Source organism: Solea senegalensis, linkage group LG14 (assembly GCF_019176455.1).
Source record: "Solea senegalensis isolate Sse05_10M linkage group LG14, IFAPA_SoseM_1, whole genome shotgun sequence".
Lineage (NCBI taxonomy): Eukaryota > Metazoa > Chordata > Actinopteri > Pleuronectiformes > Soleidae > Solea > Solea senegalensis.
In genome coordinates this window covers 5578049-5597974 of record NC_058034.1, presented here as the reverse complement: position 1 = coordinate 5597974, position 19926 = coordinate 5578049, and the positions used below count along the sequence as shown (strand labels likewise).

General features: G+C 40.6%; 1 protein-coding gene across 1 annotated transcript in view; it reads right to left on the bottom strand.

Annotated features, from left to right (window-relative positions):
* Positions 1-2645: 2645 nt before the first annotated feature.
* Positions 2646-19926, bottom strand: part of ell (elongation factor RNA polymerase II) — a 34677-nt gene continuing 17396 nt past the window's right edge. The window contains exons 3-12 of the mRNA XM_044044582.1: positions 16808-16929; positions 14672-14835; positions 13659-13909; positions 13342-13466; positions 9750-9831; positions 7354-7969; positions 6883-6949; positions 5411-5582; positions 5280-5324; positions 2646-5179 (exon numbers count right to left, since the gene is read on the bottom strand). Coding sequence (XP_043900517.1) covers positions 5069-5179; positions 5280-5324; positions 5411-5582; positions 6883-6949; positions 7354-7969; positions 9750-9831; positions 13342-13466; positions 13659-13909; positions 14672-14835; positions 16808-16929 — 1755 coding nt within the window. The 3' untranslated portion in view covers positions 2646-5068. The remainder of the gene's footprint in view (positions 5180-5279; positions 5325-5410; positions 5583-6882; positions 6950-7353; positions 7970-9749; positions 9832-13341; positions 13467-13658; positions 13910-14671; positions 14836-16807; positions 16930-19926) is intronic.

The window sequence follows — 19926 nt, the reverse complement described above, 5'->3', positions numbered from 1 at the left end:
ATTTCATAGTTATCACGACCCAATGCAGAATGAATGCATTCATTTTGTAACATAGACCCATACATTAACACATACACATGACGAATCAGGGCTGCAATAGATCTTTGAAAAAACAAAAACAAATGAGCCTACAAGGTATTGTAGTCACTGGTGTTGATGACAATCTGCCTGATGCATGAAAAGGATGAACTGATAACTGTAGCATCAGCTCTATATGAAGCACAGCATAGTTTGCAGGAAACAGTGTGTTGTGCAGGACATTCAAAATAGACAGTGAAGTCCGAGCTGATCAACATTCTGCAGGACAATGAATGATGATTTATGCTGCAATTTGTGGTTGGGAGTTAAAGATGGGTTACCATGTGGCCGAGTCACAATGCTATTTTTGATATTTACGTCTTCTGTCTGTCTATTCTGCCTCCCAGTATGATGACATGTTTCTCGCAAAACAATTACGCAGCAAACAACAGCTTGTTTTTGAGTGTGGTTGGTTGTGGATTGTACCTTTGATGAAATAATAAGAGCTCCTGTATATAACTGGAGTAGAAACATCCTCAGCTCCCTCACAGAAAAATGAGCCAGAGCCAGCTGTAATTTTACATCATTATTCTCATTTTAAATTTGAATAATATTTAAAATGATTACTGTGTGGTATTTGTGCAGATCCGTGAGAAACAAAGATGTTTTCGTCAGTCTGTAGAATATGATGTGTACCGGTCATATAATCTAAAATGGTAATATGACACATTTTGGCTGAAAGAAATATTATATGTGATGAAAATATGTGACTTTGATACAATTTCGATTAATTGTTCAGCCCTAGCTGCTATGGAAATAAATGTATCATTTAACATTTAAACATGCCACAAAAATACAGTATCTGTCTCTAAGTAGATGCTGCAGATTAAAAAAAAGAAGAAGCGACAATGGTGTGGTGTCAGGCACAAGATCAGCAGCGAGAGAAAACAATCCTACTTCTGTTAGAGGAAACACTGAAGGTCACGGCAGTCAGTATGACACTGAAATGCTAATAACTGTGAGCTGACACTGAAGAATCATCCGCTGAGACACTGGGACACAGGAGGGTGAGACAGCAGGCAGCAAGTCACAGAGACTCTGCTGCAGAGATCATCAACATGATGAAACCAAATGTTACAGCACAACTCAGTTACAGAGAAAGAACTGCATGTGGAGGACTGAATCACACAAGAGCGAAAATCTAGGACCTAAAAACCCCAAATGGACCTGGTTATTCTCACATTGCTCACACACGCCACAAAATGAATACATCTCAGAAAATGCTAGAAACAGCAAACGTTACACTTCTAGAATCCTACAGCAGAATTGTGACTATCACCGTCTTCTGTACACTGTAATGCTGTTCATTTTTTTTTTATTCCAGTCTTGGCATATTTTATTGATCATGGTTTCTGGCCCAAGGAGTTGCAAATATTTCAGTCTCAGCATCCTACATGGCCAGTATGAGCTTTCCCCATAACCAAATGCAGAGCTGTGAAGATTAGACGGATGTAAAGTGTGAATAAACCTCAAGCTGAACACTAATGTCCTTGCGTCTAATACAACAACCACACAAGTGAAGGAACAGACTGACCTTTTGCTCAACCATGGCCTACATTTTCATATTAGAGCACTGATCTGCTTTGCAGCACATAATCTAGACACAACTAGACTCAGCTCTCTCTTCATTTCAAAACCCACACAATTCAAACCTTGTCCGCCTAGAGGACAACAACCCTTTAAAGACACAGGGGGGAGGAAGGCATGTAGTTCCACAGCTATGTGTGTACACATGTCAGTGCATATAATATATATGCTGCTGTATGTTGAGTGGAGAGAGAGAGAGGAGGCTGTTGGCCACGGTGAACTCACTGACCGGGCCCCCTCCAGCTCCCCGAGCAGCGCTGCTGAGGCCAACTTTGGGATAAGAGCCAGTAGCAGCACAGTGAGGCTCAGGCATAAGCTCAGCACAACCAACTGGAACACAGTCGCTATGTAGATTTGTGGAATCTTTCACACTGTGTCAGATTACACCCGGCTCTGTCCTCCCCGTTGCCTCGTTGCTGCATCTTCTGCTCACACTGCCATGCCATGTCCTTTTTTGGATCCATGTTTCAGGCTTAAGTACATATTTGGCAGTAAGCATACAAATGTAGGTTAGAAGAGGACACACATTAGAAAGCAACACATATCACACAGAGTCCCGAATGTGTCACTCACCAACCCCTGTTGGTAATGGTAATGGGGGGGGCAGAATGCAGAATGTGTCTTCTTTATGTGCAGCTTTCTTGAACAAAAACAAGGTTTGCTTGCTAGTGATGTGGAGCGACTTTGTAAGTGTAAGCTAGAAACTGCTGCCATCTACAGGACGTCACCATCACTACAAACCACAACCAGGCAAAGGAAAGTCAGAGCCATTCATCAGAGGAAAACACATTAAGGTTCAACCAAACATAACATAACATATTCAGGAAATGACCCCCTCGCCCAAAACGTCAACATACGACCCCAAAATCTATATCCTCACAAAACAGGCAAATTACATTTGTGAGTCAAATTCCATCCCTGTTCAACGTGCAAAGGCAATCGCACAATAATGAACAACAGGAGTTTAAGAATTTCACAAATAAGGATTTTAAAGAATTTTATTGAAACAATTTCAGTCCCGTTCCCTTATGGTTTTCAAAAAGCATGCTTTGGGTATTAGCATCAACATTTCATGACTCTTCTCCAACGCCCTCTTTGCTAATACAGCAGCATGTATATACTCAGAGAAAAGAAAAGGAAAAAAAAACAAAAAAACCTATACAACACATCATTTTGGCACAATTCATACAACTGTACTCCTGTGCTGGCATTTCATGACTTTCCAACAGTTTGTTCTCCATCACAGCAAAAATGTGTTTACTAATGAACTCACTCACCATGGATTGTGACCATAAAAGGGGTGTAATGCAATAATTATGTCTGAGTGTTTACAGTAAATAATGACAGTGAGAATCAAGGTTGCAGTACTGGGCGAGTGTCATTTCATCAAGTCCCAGATCCAGTCTTGGTCTCGAACAACGTAGTCAGCGTGTGACGAGCCTCAGAGCACTGGCCTGCATGTAGTGTTTGAAATGGGACAGTGATATCATTTTAAAGCCTGACATAATGTTGTCAGGCTTTAATGTTAACAACACTTGAGCCCAGTCATGCAAATCCTGTCTGAAGTAAACGGAGCCTCCTCTGACTTCTTCCAAGAAAACAGACAAAAGAAGTGAGAACACAAACTAGAGAATTTGGTTGAGCGTCACATTTCATCTTCATCTTGGTCAACACTTTGGTAAATCTGCAGGTCAGATCCATGTCAAATGATTACATGTTAACTTGGTTGGACTGTGATCTCCTTGGGCAGTTTCTCTTGTATTTGTTTTCAAGTAAAGACACAAAGACTGTTCATTGTAACACATTCATAAAGCATGCACTCTGATGGACAAAGAGAAAAGTGTCATTTAGACAAAAAAGTGCTGATTTTTCATGTTCACATAAAAAGATCGATATAAGAAATACTTAAGGTGACTGCGCTCAACTTCTGGTACAGCATTTCTAATTTGTCTGCGGCTACGTCGATTAAATCCGTCATGACGCGACACTTCAGGGTGATGCTGTTTTCGCATCTCCCTCCGCTTAATATCTGACATCACATTTGAAAAGGCAAAAAGTGGTCACAAGTCTTCTGAGCTGCTCTCCACTCAGAGAACGATCAACCATGGCTTCATCTTAACAGTCGTCTTGAATGTTCTACCATAAGGGGCGATGAGCAGACAAAAAACCCAAAACACTGTTGTTTTAAACATAACTAAAACTAGCAATAATAATAATAATAATAATAATAACAAAAGAGATATCAGATCTGTGGATGAACCTAGACTTTTTTTTAAACACTTAGAAGATGAAAGAAAAAAACAACAACACAGATCTGAATCTCCCATCTGCATCATCTTACAATTAGAGGATCTCCCATAGTTGGTGATGAAGTGTAGAGCGGTCAATTATCTCTCGAGATATCTTTGAATTATTCTTTTGCTACAAAAAGCATCACAAAGAAGATCATCACAATGAAGATCTTAATAGAGATAAGCTATGATGAAAACTGCAGAATCGTGAATATTATCGTGAATGAGTCAGGGGACCGTTCACGGGAAACCTGCAGCTCGGGACACGACCGGAAACTTTCACACGTCCCCATTATTAAGACATCTGCACATGGTGCTAGAAAAGAATAGCCAGGTGCACAAATGTGCGACTGACCATGTGCATTAAGAGGCATTGGTTATGATTTCACCAAGAGTGATATCTGCATCTCTTAGACCAAGAGACATAATTATGAACGCCAACGGATCTGACGATTATATGGGCAAGGCAGCTTCTGAGTAAAATACTGTGTGACAATCAAGACTCAAAGATAAGAGACAGCTTTTAGGTACTGGTATTGAGGAGTGTAAAACATGATTCATTCCCCACAGTTAAGTGTCAAAATAAATAAAAAGAAAGGAAGACAGAAAACTAAACATCACAATATTAGTTTCAGTATATGGGGGAAAACAGATGCATGATAACTTAATTTTTCTTTTCACAAAAACAAAATGAGTTGCTCTTGGCTTAAAATCAGCAGTATTCATCTCAGTGTCCCCTTCCTTCCAGTTTCAAAAGTAGGAACGGTTTATTTCCAAGATACTGCCTCTTTCAAACCACCGCGCACTTAAAGCAGGATGGGCTGTTGAGAAAGACAAAGCCACAAAACCTTTCCTTCTGAATGCATTGCAACTACACTTATGGACCTGGCCACGCTGGGTCCAGTCCCAAAAGGAGGAGGAGAAACAAATAAAAGGAACGAGAAACAGATCATGTGTCCTGCTCAGTCCTCACTGAAGCCTTTGGTTGCAATGAGGGAAACGCTCCTGTCATGGCATCTTTCATGAGAACATTTCTTTAGCACAAAGTGGAATCCAGAGTTTTCCTTTATCTGCATGGTTTCCAGAGATAACAGGGAAACAATGTCCAACGACTACTTTTCGAGTTGCTGTTGATCGTACTCAGCGATAAGTCTCTTTATATGTGCCAGTTTGTTGTGTAGATATTCACAGCGGTTCTTCTCTTGGCTATAGTTTGGATTAGTCTGCAAGGGATTTAAAAAAAAAGAAGCACGTCACAGTTGGCTAATGCACTCAAATACTCGTGTCACGCTCGCAAAAATCAATCGTAGCAGGTGAGCTTACCTTTTTTATTTTATGATACTCTTGGAGAATCTGATTGTGGATTGTCTGCACAGAGAGACACAAAAGGGTCAACTGGTGTGAATGAAGGAGACATTTTCTGACAAAGCACAAGTGTCGTACAACAAATCTACCTTATACTTGTCTGTGCCATGTTGGAGTTGTTTGAGCTCATTGTCCAGCACAGTGAACTGCCGAGTGATGCCCTCTATCCGAGCATGCAGACCCCGGTACTCGCTGTACTCGGCGTTGAAATCGTTTTTATACCTCTGGCGCTGCTCTGGAGAGCCAATTACTGTGTAATTCCTAGGAGGGGGAAATAAGAGAATATTTAAGATGAATTATCCCACTTTTTTTTTAGGAATAAAGCACAAAGATAGAAGAGAGCACGGTTTCCATAATGCACATTATTTCAAATTATGATATTTAGATGAGTGCTCCATTGGCAGAGAATTGCACACAACCCACCTACAGAAATGAACCACGAGGACGTCCATGATTTTGTAATGTCACAGTGAAACAGATGCACTCTTAGTCATGCCATCATGTTCAGTTTTTAGAGCCTACACTAGTCCCTAGTTCCAGTCAGTGTGGGACATTAAGGAGGGTTTACTGGCAGAAACATACTAACCACAAGTATGTTTGTTGAAGTGTTTAATTGCTTTAAATTAAAAATCTTTGAAAAAAAAAGCTTTCACACAGCAAGGCCTTGCTTTATGGAGGCTACCATCTTGCAACACCATGTTTCAACAGCAGGGGAACAAACCAGCCAAGGCATAAGCTTACCACTCAAACAAAGAAGAAAGCCACCCCTTTGTGGTATACATGGGTCACCGTAGTTCACTGACACACTTAGGAAAGGGAGGGGAGTGAGTGGAGGAGTCCTGTGTTCTGCAGTCTTATGGTGCTATACAGTTCTAGCACGACTTTTGTTTTGGCTTTTCCATTAGGGATAGTACCCGGTGCTATTTTTAGTACCTCCTCTGGTTATTGATCACCAACATTTAGCAAAGAAATGTCTCAAATCTCAATATTTAACAGACGAGTGTGGTGTATTTAGCGACAGCACTGTCGAAAGCCGGCGGCCGTGAGCTGCATCACAACCTGTCCAGTGACTGTGTCGGACAGAGTCTGTGTTCCAGTCATGCAGGAAGTACTGAACTAATCTCTTAATTAACTGATTCTGATGATTCAGTGATTCACTGAAACTGCTCGTCACTAAGTTTGCGCCGAGCAGTTTCGTGCAGCCGTGCCATGACAACCCCGCCTACGCTGAGGAGGTGCTACAGTAACGGAAAACGACGTGCCTGTTACCACACCGAGTAGAGTTGGGGCCGAGCCGAGTCATGCTAGAACTGTGGAAAAGTGGCATTGACCTTTACAACTTTTGATTGAACGATACATTTGAGGATATTTCAAACTCTGGCAAAATGAGTCCAGACATTTTGTGGAGTCGAACACAGCTCGTTGGATTGTCTGGGTCAGATGTCGTTCACAACGGCACAAAACCTTTTGATGATTTAAGGAAAATGCCTGGTCTTCAGCGAATCTATGAAAGCAGAATTTGTTCGTCTACTGAGACTTAAAACCATTTTAAAATACTCACAATGAGTAGTCTGCCACCTCAGGTGATGATGAAGAGATACTGATATTGTTGCACATTCCATTCAGATCTGAAACAAGGTCACACACAGAGAATGGCTTGAACCTGAATGTCATCTTTGCCGCGTGAAAGCGGCTGTAATGCAACACTGCGCAAACAATCGTTCTATCATTAGATCTATCTGCCGTTTTCATTAATAATCTCTTAAATGTGAAACACTGCTGGGTGGAGTCACAGGTGTCTGTCTATTTGAGGCGAGTGAGTGCACAACGCTGAACAGCAGGGGTCCCAGTCTAATCAGTGAGTCACATACTGGTCACATGGTGGATCACCGACACAGTGATGCCTACTGATGCTACTGTAGTTTCCATCTGCATGTGAATGATTATTCAGAAATCTCTCATCTGATGTACTATAGAGATACAGAAGTGATTTTTAGTAAAGATTACTGATCTATGTGTGTGTTGCTCTCACCTGTGCTTTTCTGTGGAATACTGTTGCTTTTGAGGTTCCCAGGGCTTATCTCACAGGCTTTATTAGGCTCAGGCAAACATTCCGCATGACTCTTCTCCTTCCCCTTCTCTTGCTCCTTTTCTCTTACCCTCTCCTTGCCTTTGCTCTTTTCCTTCTCTTTATGCTTTTTCGACTTCTTCTTGGATTTGCTGTTTGAGGACGAAAGACCCTTATCCCGGGGACCGTCCAGGAGCGAGTGTCCAGGAGAAGATGTGCTGATGCTGGGTGCAGTGAGCACCGCTGACACAGAAAAGAGTGAAGGAGGTTGGCTGAGCCTGTCAGATACTGCTGTTTCCTGAGAGTCACAGTCTCTCCCATTGTGGCTGGAGTCATTGCTGACATCTGACAGTGCTTCAAAAGGACGAGGGATGTCCAGCACAGATAGCTGCTGGGAGCTGGAAGTCACGCTGCTGTCTGACATCGAAACCACCTCCACATGTGCTCCTCCTGCCTCTCCTTTCCCGTCGGAGGAGCTGAACTTGCCATTAACTGGGGCTGTTGCAGCCTTGCTGGCGAGGTGTGATATTCTGGGCTTTTTGTTGGCAAGAGGGTCAATGAAGTCAGCAGCAGGTCGTTTCTGTCAGAGAAAGAGCAGTTTTAGTAACAGACCTACAACTGAGTTCAGTACAAGTTCAACTCAGAACAAATAACAGGACAAGGGAGGTCTGCGGATGGAGGGGTGCTCTAAAACCCCTTTTCAACTGGAAACAACCACCAGCACCCTATTATATCTGGCAACTGTCCTGTCTGCAGTAGGGAAGGGATATCGTTGGGGTTCACTCCCAAATGAAATGACTGTATAATAGACAGGTTTTTATTGGCTCTATTGGCAGTGAAGAGTGCAAACTATTTTACGCGTAATTGATTAGGAGTCCGTCAGTTTTTACAGAGGTTTCACCCACATTTGAGAAAACCTGCATATACACAGAAACAGAAAGAGAGGAAGAGTATTATCTCTCTCTTTGTGATAAATGTGACTTCTAAACAACACCAGGGATAACATTACAGACTGGCCCTGTTTGACCCAGCCAGCACTAATGTCTTTGGGAGTGGCTGACCCAGTCACTGTGTGCCCTGACAGAAGAACCAGGGAGGAGCACCATTTGAGCCTGGGAAGCAGTTATTGGAATATGTGTCTTCATTTTGGGCCAATATCCAGATCACAAGTCTCCCTGCAGGTGACAGGAGTAATGAAAACACAAGTGTGCGTGGAAAGTAAGAAGATTAAAAGATAGCAGGGGCAGAAGTCAACGATTATTTTCATAATCCATTAATCTGTTGATTATTTTCTCAATTAATCGATTAATCTTGTGGGTCCATAAAATGTCAGAAAACCTTAAAAAATGCTGATCGGTGTTTGTCAAACCTGGAAATGATGATGTTCTCAAATGTCTGGTTTTGTCCACAAACCCAAATGATTATATTTTAATGATTTCTTTGTTATCCAGAGCAAAGAAATGAAGAAAATATTCACATTTAAGAAGCTTAAACAATCGGAAATCTTGTTTTAATCATGAAAAAATCTTCAAACCGATGAATCGATTATCAAAATAGTTGTCGATTAATCAAGTAATCGATTAATCGATCAATTGTTTCAGCTCTACTTGTATCTGCTGATTTTCTTTCACCACTGACACTAAAAGAAGTGCTTCAGGTAATGTTTGCTTATGTGTTTCTGCACTGTGTTTACTGAGGGAGTGAACAGAGAGGAAAGGGGCTTTCAGTAGGTGTCTGAGGGAGAACAACCTGAGAGGAAGGAGCTATTAATACAACATAGCAGCTCCCTTAACCTAATGGAAGTGTAAACATAAACACAAGAATCTGGACAGACCTAAAAAGAGAGAAACAGGATGAGAAATCAAAAAAAAATTAAACTAACATCAAGCGAACAGAGAAGGAGGAAGTTTGAACTTCTGTTTAGGAAAAAAAATACTTACATATGCAATCCATGTATGTTACAAACATTCGTAATTACCACTGGTTTCATGAACTGAATCTGAAATTCACAGGACTTTAGAAGAACCCTCCATGGGAAATACCAGGGAATTACCAGCCAACAGTGACAACCCAGTCAGCAGGCCATGTACACAAATAGACAGTGAAAAAATATGTATTGGATGAATACCATGTGTGTATTTCCAAAGGCATGCTTTAGTCAAGGATTACCTTTGTAAACACTCAGTACATTTCCATGCACAGTTCAGTTAAACTACAATTGTAGCTCCACTATGCTGTTGAGCTGGACAACTGCCCTCGTCCCAGAATACAAGCACAAGTGGGGACCGAGTCTCAAAAGGGAAAAATCATGATGAAAGAAAAATGATCCAACTCTATGACCGTAGGAACAGTGAGCTCACCTGAGAGGGGGAGCTGCTGGACAGCTCTTTGGGGGGGCTCTCTGGTGGAGGCGCAGAGCTGTTCTGGGTCTGGCATTGCTTCCTGCAAGAGAGAATACACACACACAAACAGAAGAAAAATGTTTGATATTATTTCTGCACAATATGATATTTGTATATCTGGTGGCAGGGATTGTATTTTCTTTATAATTACCCAACTATCACAGCATTACATTAGCTCTAATGCAACAACACTTTTTGTTTATTTCTGTATATATCTTATTTTTATTTTCAGTGATCTTCCTGCAAATGACACTCAAGCAAAAGATCCAAACTCTTATTTTCATTGAGCTAATTCTACAGCATTGAACACACACACACACACTCTTTGTTAGACTGAGATGGTCTCTATGACAACTGAGTGAAGGAGGAGCTACTTGACAGAGCAGCATTTTATCAAAACACTTCACACACATGCATGGATGGGACACTTTAATAATTTTCAAACCTGTACACATTTTCAACCAGTTTAATGCATTTCAACAAATAATTCTGGTATTTTCCTTTCACCAAAGAAGACATTTTAAAATCTCACCAATTTGAACAGACTGTTGCATATGGCCTTTATATTTGAACAATCTTGGCAGTGAGTGCAAGACACATGAGAAAGTGGAACAACGCTCACCAGTGAAAGAGACAAGTGAGTGAGACAGAATATAGCACAGCAGCTCTTGCAGCTTTTGGTGTAGATGATGTTTGGGAGGTTTTGAAGACAATACCCCACAATGGGATCTTGGTTTTTCTTGTTTACAGTTTTATTTTCACACCTGTATTTGAACCTGTCTCTTAACTATTTCAGAGCCATGTGTGAACAGAGCCTCACATTTATTATGATACATGGAACTAATATGTGCCACATTAATCTGTCAAATGGCACCAGTGTCAAAACTAAAACCTTTGCCAATAAACTGCTTGCCAGGACAAAGTTAACTCTCGGCACAACAATCAACACAGAACATTCAATGAGATTCACGAGTGAAAAAATGATTACTGTCCGCTTCTAGCTCCGGGTTAACTCGCTGATGTAAACGGATAAAGCCATTAGAACAAGGATGACATTTCATTTTAAAATGTTAACGCACACACAGGGATGCTGCTGTCATTTTCAGACTGGGACATTTAAAACGTCAAGTCTCGTCAACGCCCCACCCTAGTTCAACCAGTGTGTCTGTGTGCCTGCGGTTGGAACAGTCACATAGACAGGTGGAAGCCTCAAAGTGAGACAGCGGGCCAAACCGATATGTGTAAACCCTGGACTGTTGCCTTCCTCACACACAGATCAGCATGTGCTGGAACGCTGTTGCATCATGTGCATTTCAATCATGTTGCTGTGCTACTGCACGACTGACTGTATTGGCTCAAAACTCTAGGGGAGCCGGGGAGGGAGGGGGAATTAGGTGGGAGGCTGTGATCATTAGTCAGCTGATAAACTCACAAACAGAGCTCAAAGTACAGTAAAAACACAGGCACACGAGTGGCTTCTGGACATGCATGCCTTTACAAACACAATACAACACGTACACACACGTAACAACTAAATACAGAACGCACTGTGTGACCAGGAGCTCATGATGAAATACAACTACAACTAATGCTTTTTTCATTATTAAAACATTTCAGATTGTTTCAGCTTCTTAAACGTGACTTTGCAAATAAACAAAGAAATCACTGAAAGTGAATAATTATGGTTTGTGGACAAAACAAGACATTTGAGAACATCATCATTCCCAGGTTTGACAAACACTGATGGACATTTTTTAACGTTTTCTGACATTTTATGTACCAAACGATGAATGGAGAAAATAATCGACCAATTCATCGATTATGAAAATAATCGTTAGTTGCAGCTCAAACTGCAGCATTATAGCAACATTAAAGCTTGGGCAGCGAACATATTTGTGTATATATGGAGTATTATTTCCTCAATTACCTTTCAGCATAATGTAAATCATGAGATCTGAGAGAGAACGTGACCTTTGCGCCTCCTCTAATCTCAGTTTCTAGCCATAACAAAATCTGGCCTGTGATAGATGACTTTGCCCAATCACAGGGCAGTTAAGAGAGAGAGAGAGAGAGAGAGGGAGAGAGAGAGAGGGCATCTCATATTGGCTGTTCTAACCACATCCATTCAAAGGAAATGTCACCATTTAAGTATTGCCTACACTTCACAGCAGCCAGAATTGCAAAAAAGAAGAAAGAGTCTGATAACCAATGTAATAAACATCAGTATTGACGGTGAGAGAGATTCCCTCAGATCATCCATCCTCTTAGTTATTAGTAGTTATTAGTCTGTGCTCATCTGGTGGGATGGGCTAAGGACAGGGAGCCACATTAGTATTAAACAACCTGGGGATGAGATTCAACAGACAACCATTTTTGTAGCTATCCTACAGCTTTACTGTGGCAACATTTCAACATACTGTAGAATGAACGGATGAATAAGTATAGGCTATTATCAAACTCTCATCTTCAGCTTCCGAGTCGTCCAAATCCATGTCAAGGAGCCATTTTTGACTCCACTATGCAAACAAAATGTCAACACAGAGAAATGCAGCCTGGTCTATATTTAGCTACCTGGAAGCTTGATTTTCCTTAGTGTCCCAGATCCTCAGAGGCATGATTTTTCCTACTGGGAAGAAAGCCAGCAGCTCATGCTCTCAACAAATACAACACTTTGACCAAAACAAGTGGACAACTTGACTCACAGAAATATACTATGAGGACACAATGGAGATAATGTAACCTCCACAGACTTCTATTCAAGAGAAACTCAACCGCATCTCATTTACTGTAATCTGAAATTTTTACATACCAAGATATTTAAAAGGCAAACATCTTACATGTGTTCCTTTCCTGACATTCCTGACATACCAGCGTCATCACTCTGTGGCCTCCACTCACCACAAACAACAAAACAAAGTCACAAACTTACTCCACAATCAAACCTTAAGTAAATATAAGGAAAAGAGCAGATACAACAAAAGTTACTTTAAAAATGCAATCCACTTTCACAGTATCTGCTAATGTTTCTCTGGTACGTGCTTCAGGAGGTAACGCTGGTCATCCACAAATCAGAATGTCTACATTTTAATTCCAAGTTCCTCCAGGCCACAGGTCCAAGAGTCCCTGAGCAAGACATCGAACTGCCTAATTATGCCTGACTGTGGTGCTGACAGTATATGAATGACACGTATGGGTGATTGACAAAAGCAGCCAACACAGCAGCACAGTATGAATGTGGAGCTGCTGTCGTTATAAGAATGAAACCATCAAAAACAATTGCAATGCAAATGTATCCTTTACAACAACTGATTAGGGCTGTAACAATTCATTGATTATTAATCAGTTACTAAATCAACTGCCAACAATTTTCATAGTAGATGAATTGGGGTTGAGTGGTTTCTTTTCTCCATATAACAAAGAAATCATTAAAACTGAATACTTTGGGTTTATGGACAAAGCAAGACATTTGAGAACATCATTTTGACGAGATAACTAATTAATCAAGACAATATTTAACAGATTTGTTTATGAAAAGAATCAGTTAACTTACCTAAACAAGATTCTCTTGAGAAGCTGCTGGTCTCCTTCTGTGTAGCCAGGCCAATCCTTCTGTATTTCCTTGTATAAAAAATCCTTCAATGTGAAGGTGCCGTCTCTCCCACTGAGGTTTGCCACCTAGGAAATGCCACAAGAGCCACAATTCAGTCTACTGACCTCCGCGTATGGGAATAATGAGGCGTAAACAGGAACTTCATTCTCTCTTCTGCAGTCGTTTGAAAGAGGAATAAGTTCATTTTGTGTTCCAATTGTCTGAAGGTGTGTATTATAAACAGTCTATGATGTGTAGAGTGTGTTTGTGTGTGAGACCTGTTGCAGGTGGCTGTCCAGGGAGTCTTTGTCTAATGGTGTGAGGCCGTCTTTCTGCAACCGTAGGATCAGCTCAGGCTTCTTGTACGGCTTTAGGGCCAGCAAGTGTATGAGGCGCTCTCGCAGCGGCCGGTTCTGAATCGCACCTTTCTTTAGGGAATTGCTAGAGATGATGACGGGCCGAGATGTTCGCCGCAATGGAGCGATGTCTGAGAGGCCAGGTGCTGGTTTCCGTATCTGAACCTTTTTGCCTGAGAAAAACAACAGAAGTGCAGTTAGAGAGTACCATTAGTTATATCATTATTGGTAGAATGAAAAAATTATTTTACACTGTGGTGACATTGAACTAAGTTTTGTATTATATTTGTTCTATTATACTACATCATATAAGCTATCACTTTGTGGTGTAAGAATCAAATTGAAGACAACAATGAGCAAAAGAAAAATAGGATTTGGCTGAGATGGCCCCAGATTCCATAAACACTTCTGAAGTGGAAAACTAGTTAGTTATGTTTACTCTAGAGTTAACTGACAAGTTGAAAGGAGAATTTCCTGTTTTGTTAAATACACTACTACCTACCAGTGAAACAAATCCAGTTATTTTTAGCTTAAAGAACCTTTTTCAGAGTTGTGTTTATGAGTAATGAGTCAACTTTTCCCTGACTGCTATAACGAGCATCAAAACTCAGTATCAACTTTAATTTTTTTTTTTGTATAGGGAATGGGCTTCGAGTGGATTTCATTCTAAACATACAGTAAGGCAGGGCTGCTGTGGTTTTCTGTCGCAACTCAACATGATTTTTAATGCAGCTCAGGGACAAAAACAAAAAAAGTCAGGAAGTTGATGTGTTCAGAAAGAGGATCCATGCGTACGTGGTGCATCACATGTTTTCAATAACGTCCTGGTAACAGATGAGGCATGCAGGCAGAGTGCTTGACCTCAGCTCTGCTCCTCCTGCCGGTAGCCTGTGACTGACATGTCGTCTTAACGTGCCAGTATCACGTCTCCTCACCTACATATCTTCCCCCTGGTTTGATGACAATGGCACTCCTACTGCGCGTCTCCTCCTCAACCTGGGCCATGCTTTCCCTGGCCTTCTGGTACGAGTCATCTGTAGCACATACTGTAATCTTGTCCTGGATCCCACCCAAACAATCCAACTGAATGCTCCCTTCACTGCCAAAACACAAAGAGGCAAAGAGGTGACGTTGAGAGAGGGAAATAGAGATTGAGTGATGAGAAACCTTGAAGGTGCTGCATGATTAGATCGTCTGTGATTTGAAGCAGACAGGAAACAAGCCAATACCATGTTACAGTATATGTTAGAGGATACTATTTTAAGATAATGAAGATAGATCCACCACTATTGGTATATTTAATTCTCAGTGTTAGCTTTAAATATCTCCCTATTTGCAAAAACTCATTCCTCCAATGAGCATTTATGCCTAGTTGACTTTAATTCCACAGCCTAAGGGCACAACTATTATTTCTTCAATTTCTATACAACTGTGGGTCCCCACAGTACGACTTACAGCCACATCAATTCCCATTCTTTCCGGCTCGCTTTGATTCTCCACCACTTTGATTTGGCAGAAAATGAGCTGCTGCTGGTGCAGTAACTGGAAGCTGAGCTCTGTCATTTGGGTTTCACTTTGGTACTCAAGGCTGATTAGGATCCAGTCACAGATGCGGATGAACTCCACCTGACCCACTTGTTAAAAATATTTTCAGAGCGAAGGGGACAGAACGATGACAGTCAGAGAAGCTGCGGCGTTTGAGAGAGTTCGTGTTTGAGAGAGCAGTTTGCTCATGTTAGGCTGCAGAAAAAGTGAAGAATTAGGTTAATGGGCTTGATGTGTGGAAGGGAAAGACAGCACACAAGCAGTGCTTGAGAAACTTCAGTTGAAAACTGAAAATAAAACAGTGGACGAACTCATTTCATTTAACGATGCAGTTTAGAAACAATACTGGGAAAATAATTTTGATTAAAGTTGGGGTTAAGCAGTTAGTTAGTGAGCCTAATCCCAAAGACAGTTAAAAACAAATGTTGTGGGATAGAGGTTTTCTGTCCGGAGCCCCTCCCATCAGATAAGCATGCTTCATATGTTACCCGTGGTCTGCATCTCTGAAATCAAATGCTTGACTAATATTGACATTTTATTGCTCGTCTGACTCTGAGTTTTTCCCTTCATTTGGGCTGCTTTGCAATGTAGACAGTTGTTAGTATTCATGGAATAGCAATCATTCCACAGAAGGGACGTACACTGCCCAGTCAAAAAGTCCCACACTCCAATTTTGTTGGACTGCCTTTAGCTTTTATTATGACACGCATTTGCAGAGGCATCACTTTGATAAGCTGAAGCAATGTCACGACATTTATTTCATTCCGCAGATGCATCATTGTTTGTTGAGGTCTTGTAGTTATGATGGGAGAGTTGAACAAGTGTGTAAAGTCTTCTCCAGCGCATCGCAAAGACTCTCACAGGTTAAAGTGTGGAGTCTGTGGTGGCCAATCCATGCGTCTAATGCTTCTTTCACAATATGAGCCTGATGAATCCTGATGAATTTATGGGCGTTGCTGAACAACAGAAGAAAAACCTCAGAACATGACTTGTAGGGGAGGCACTAAATATATTCTTTCATTATTAGAGTATGTGACTTTTTTTTGGGCCAGGCAGTGTATATGTGTGCAACTGCTAACAGAGCAGTCAACAGAAGTGCCCTCACTCTAAACCCCCTAATTATTAAGGCTGGGTATTGAACTTTTGTGCCACTGACCAAACTTCAATACCTACGTGGTATTGACTGGGTACTGAACGTCTTCTGTATCCCCTTAAATTAAAAATGTGTTTTCATTTCATATCACTGATGAGGTTAAATTTTAGTTAAAATTAATTTATAGGTATAAAACTGGTATAAAAAAAGCATATTCAGGAGATGGTACAAGGTATAAGTCCACGTATCATTATCAATACCCAACCATTTCACACTTGTTTTATTGGAAAATAAATAGTTTACAGGTACATATTTTACTATATGTAATGCAATGGCTTCTACTTTACTTCTACTACTGTGTTTTTGAAAAAGATTTGGTTGCACAGACCCAACATTAGAGTGAAAGTGAGTGAGAATCAGTGTTTGTTTTCACCTGGTGATGTACTGCTGGATGCAGTCAAAGCTGCCCTGGGGGTTATCTCTGCCCACATTTGACAGGTAGAAAGTAAACGTTTGCAGTTCACTGGAATTTTCTGACCGTGGTATTGAAATTTTCTGTTGAAGACACAAAAAAACACAACCAAATGAAAACATGTTGTCAAAGGAACACTGAAGAGCACACAAAAAACATTTTCAGGCATTCATGAATATCCTTCTTTTTAATACTATATATTATTCACACACAAACACACAAGAACAGAATAGGACATCTTACTTTACTCATAAATATTATTTGCAGGCAAAACAGTGGGTAAAGGAATTTTCTTGCTGGCATCAAAACTGCTGAATTCAGAATTCACTGCTTTCTCCAACTCCAGCTTATTATATACTGCATACTAGGATAGCCACTGTGCTACACCACCATGCGTAAATTCCTGGAGCAGAAGAACTGGGTATTTCTGCAGTCTGCATTTCCTCCCCCATAATTACCTCCCTCCCAAACTAAAAGGTGCTGCTTCCCAGAGACTTGAAATAAAGTGGAATTAATCACTGTCAACTGTCTGCCAAACTCCACAAACTACTTATCGATATCAAGCTGTGTGACAATTTTTAAATGGAGGAAATATTTTGAGGAGTGACTACTGGGTAAGGGATGATTTTGGCTTTCCCTATTTTACAGTGCACTTTAATCTATTGATTGTTCAGTGGAGGCAGAAAACGGTTCACATTTTAATGGAGCAGAAAGGTGTATGTGTAACCTTCTTAGTGAGCAATGTGAAAGGTGAAGCCGAGACAGCTCCGAGTGAATATTAATTCTAGTGGCGTCACAGCCAAGACCTGAAAATTACACAGAGGTAGGGTATCAAACTGACCTGTGGTCAGAGTGCAGGCAGCTCAGCTCTGTTTACCAGAGGCCTCAACATGTGTACAGGCTGCAGGTGACCAACTATAAATAAATACAATGCCCTTAATTTGCCTTAGGAGAACCTGTTCATTTGACACCATTTACGCAGCCCCAAAACTGAAGAACTTAGGAAATGCTACCCATTCAGGATTGCGTCTTTAAAGTCACGACTCTATTTCAAGTGGTGAATGTAAAACGCTGTCAGTAACAGTTCCACCTCTTTGACAGTTCAAGAAAAAATATCTCTTATCCGTAATGTTTTCTCAAAGTAAACAAACAGTTTGAGTATGGATAATCTGTTTCCAGTTTACACCAGCACGCACATGACCCGTGAATGGTGGTGGAATATGTGTTTTCAGGCATGTTAGACCAAGGCCACACTGAACATGTGTACAAGCATGCAAGCTGCATTGCTGATCTGTTGTTCACACTGGGAGCTCATCTGCTGTGGACCTGCTGCTATAATTTACACAAGGTTTGCCATTTCAAAATAACATAAAAGTATACTTTAAAATACTCTAAATACATCTAACAGTTGTGCTTTTACTTTGGAAGAGGAACAGGACATGTTGTGTGACATATGCGACAGAAATAGACATTGACAATGTGGAGAAAGATTATTTCCACAACCTAATTTGCAATGAAACTCATGTGGACAAAATAGAGGACTATTCCCAGAAAGGGGTTATGCGGCTCACTGCGTTAGTTCTACTATTTCATGTCAACAAATGTCTGCTTTTAAAAAGGTCTGTTACACCAGGTTTATTCAAGACATGTTTGAGCATTTACATACACATCTTGTATCCTGATTTATATAAGACCAACTCACAATATTTCAATCCAAATGCCAAAGGTCACATCATTTTACAGACATAAAAGCAACAAAGCTGGTGAGACTTTAACACATACTGTATAACTGTGTGTGTGTGTGTGTATATATGTATATTTATATATATATATATATATATATATATATATATATATATATATATACACACACACACACACACACACACACACACATATATCTATCTATCTACACACACTCACACATACCCACACAGCCTCTCATCCTCTCAAAAAGAACAACTTTCCATCTGCAGTTACGAAAAAAATGAATGTTCCTACTCAATGTTTCTAGCCGACCTGCCTCAGGACAACAAAATACATCAACATCACACTGCACATTCCAATGTAAACTGCATTTTACATTCACTGCTGCTTTATCCCTGTGGTCCTACCTCACATTTCTCACTCAAGCTAAGCCTAAGCAAAAGAGATCAACCAGCAGCAAGGTGTGTTTAACCCAGTTAAGTCCTGGCAAAAACAATATAGCATTTCTGCTATAAAGAAAAGACAAGTGACTCCAGATTTGTATTTAACTCATTTATCCCTCTGCAGTCAGGCTGTTGTTCATAAGGCTGTAAAAACAATGAAGTCAGCAGCTCTGTCTCGTCTGAACTACATCACAAACACGATCACATATAAAGTATGTATCCATGGGAAGAGGAACAAGGCTGTGGTGTTGAAACATGAAAACACTTGCATTGAGTGAATACAAAAGTACAGAGGAACAAAGGCGATGGGTTAAGTACATAAATCCAGAGATGATTAAGAAGCAGAGGAACTGACTGAAAGGCATGGCACAGCGGAGTGACTCAGCTGACTCACAGTGTAGAGGATGAAAGAGGCTCCTCCACACCAAATGGTATGAGCTCAAACTTGAAAGTGTTGAAACCACAGTGTGTCGTGCATATACAAAAGTTCACTCTTTCATCGAAGACAACGGTTTTTTACAGAAAATGGGTCAATCATGAAGATGAAAGCTGACAACTTTTGATTTTCTAGCAAATTTGGCAAGAACTGCACTCCTTAAACACAGTGATTCAATGAGTGTAATGTAGCTTTGTGAGGTTGGGGGAGATATAACCAAAAAGTCAGATAATTAAAGATTGCTTTTTTTGAAACGTAAATAACCAGCTAATTGTGGTTTTGAGCTTTTGTCATATTGGCTTAAAAAAAAAAAATCTGTAACTAAAGAAAGCATTGTGAGAGTGCAAACATCCACAAAGACTGCTCCATTTCCATATCTATCACCAGCAAAATCTATAACCTAAATCCCTAGAAAATTTCATCCAAATCCATCCATTAATTTCTTGTTTTTTGCTCATAGACAAACAGACCTGACAAACACTGCCAAAAACAAA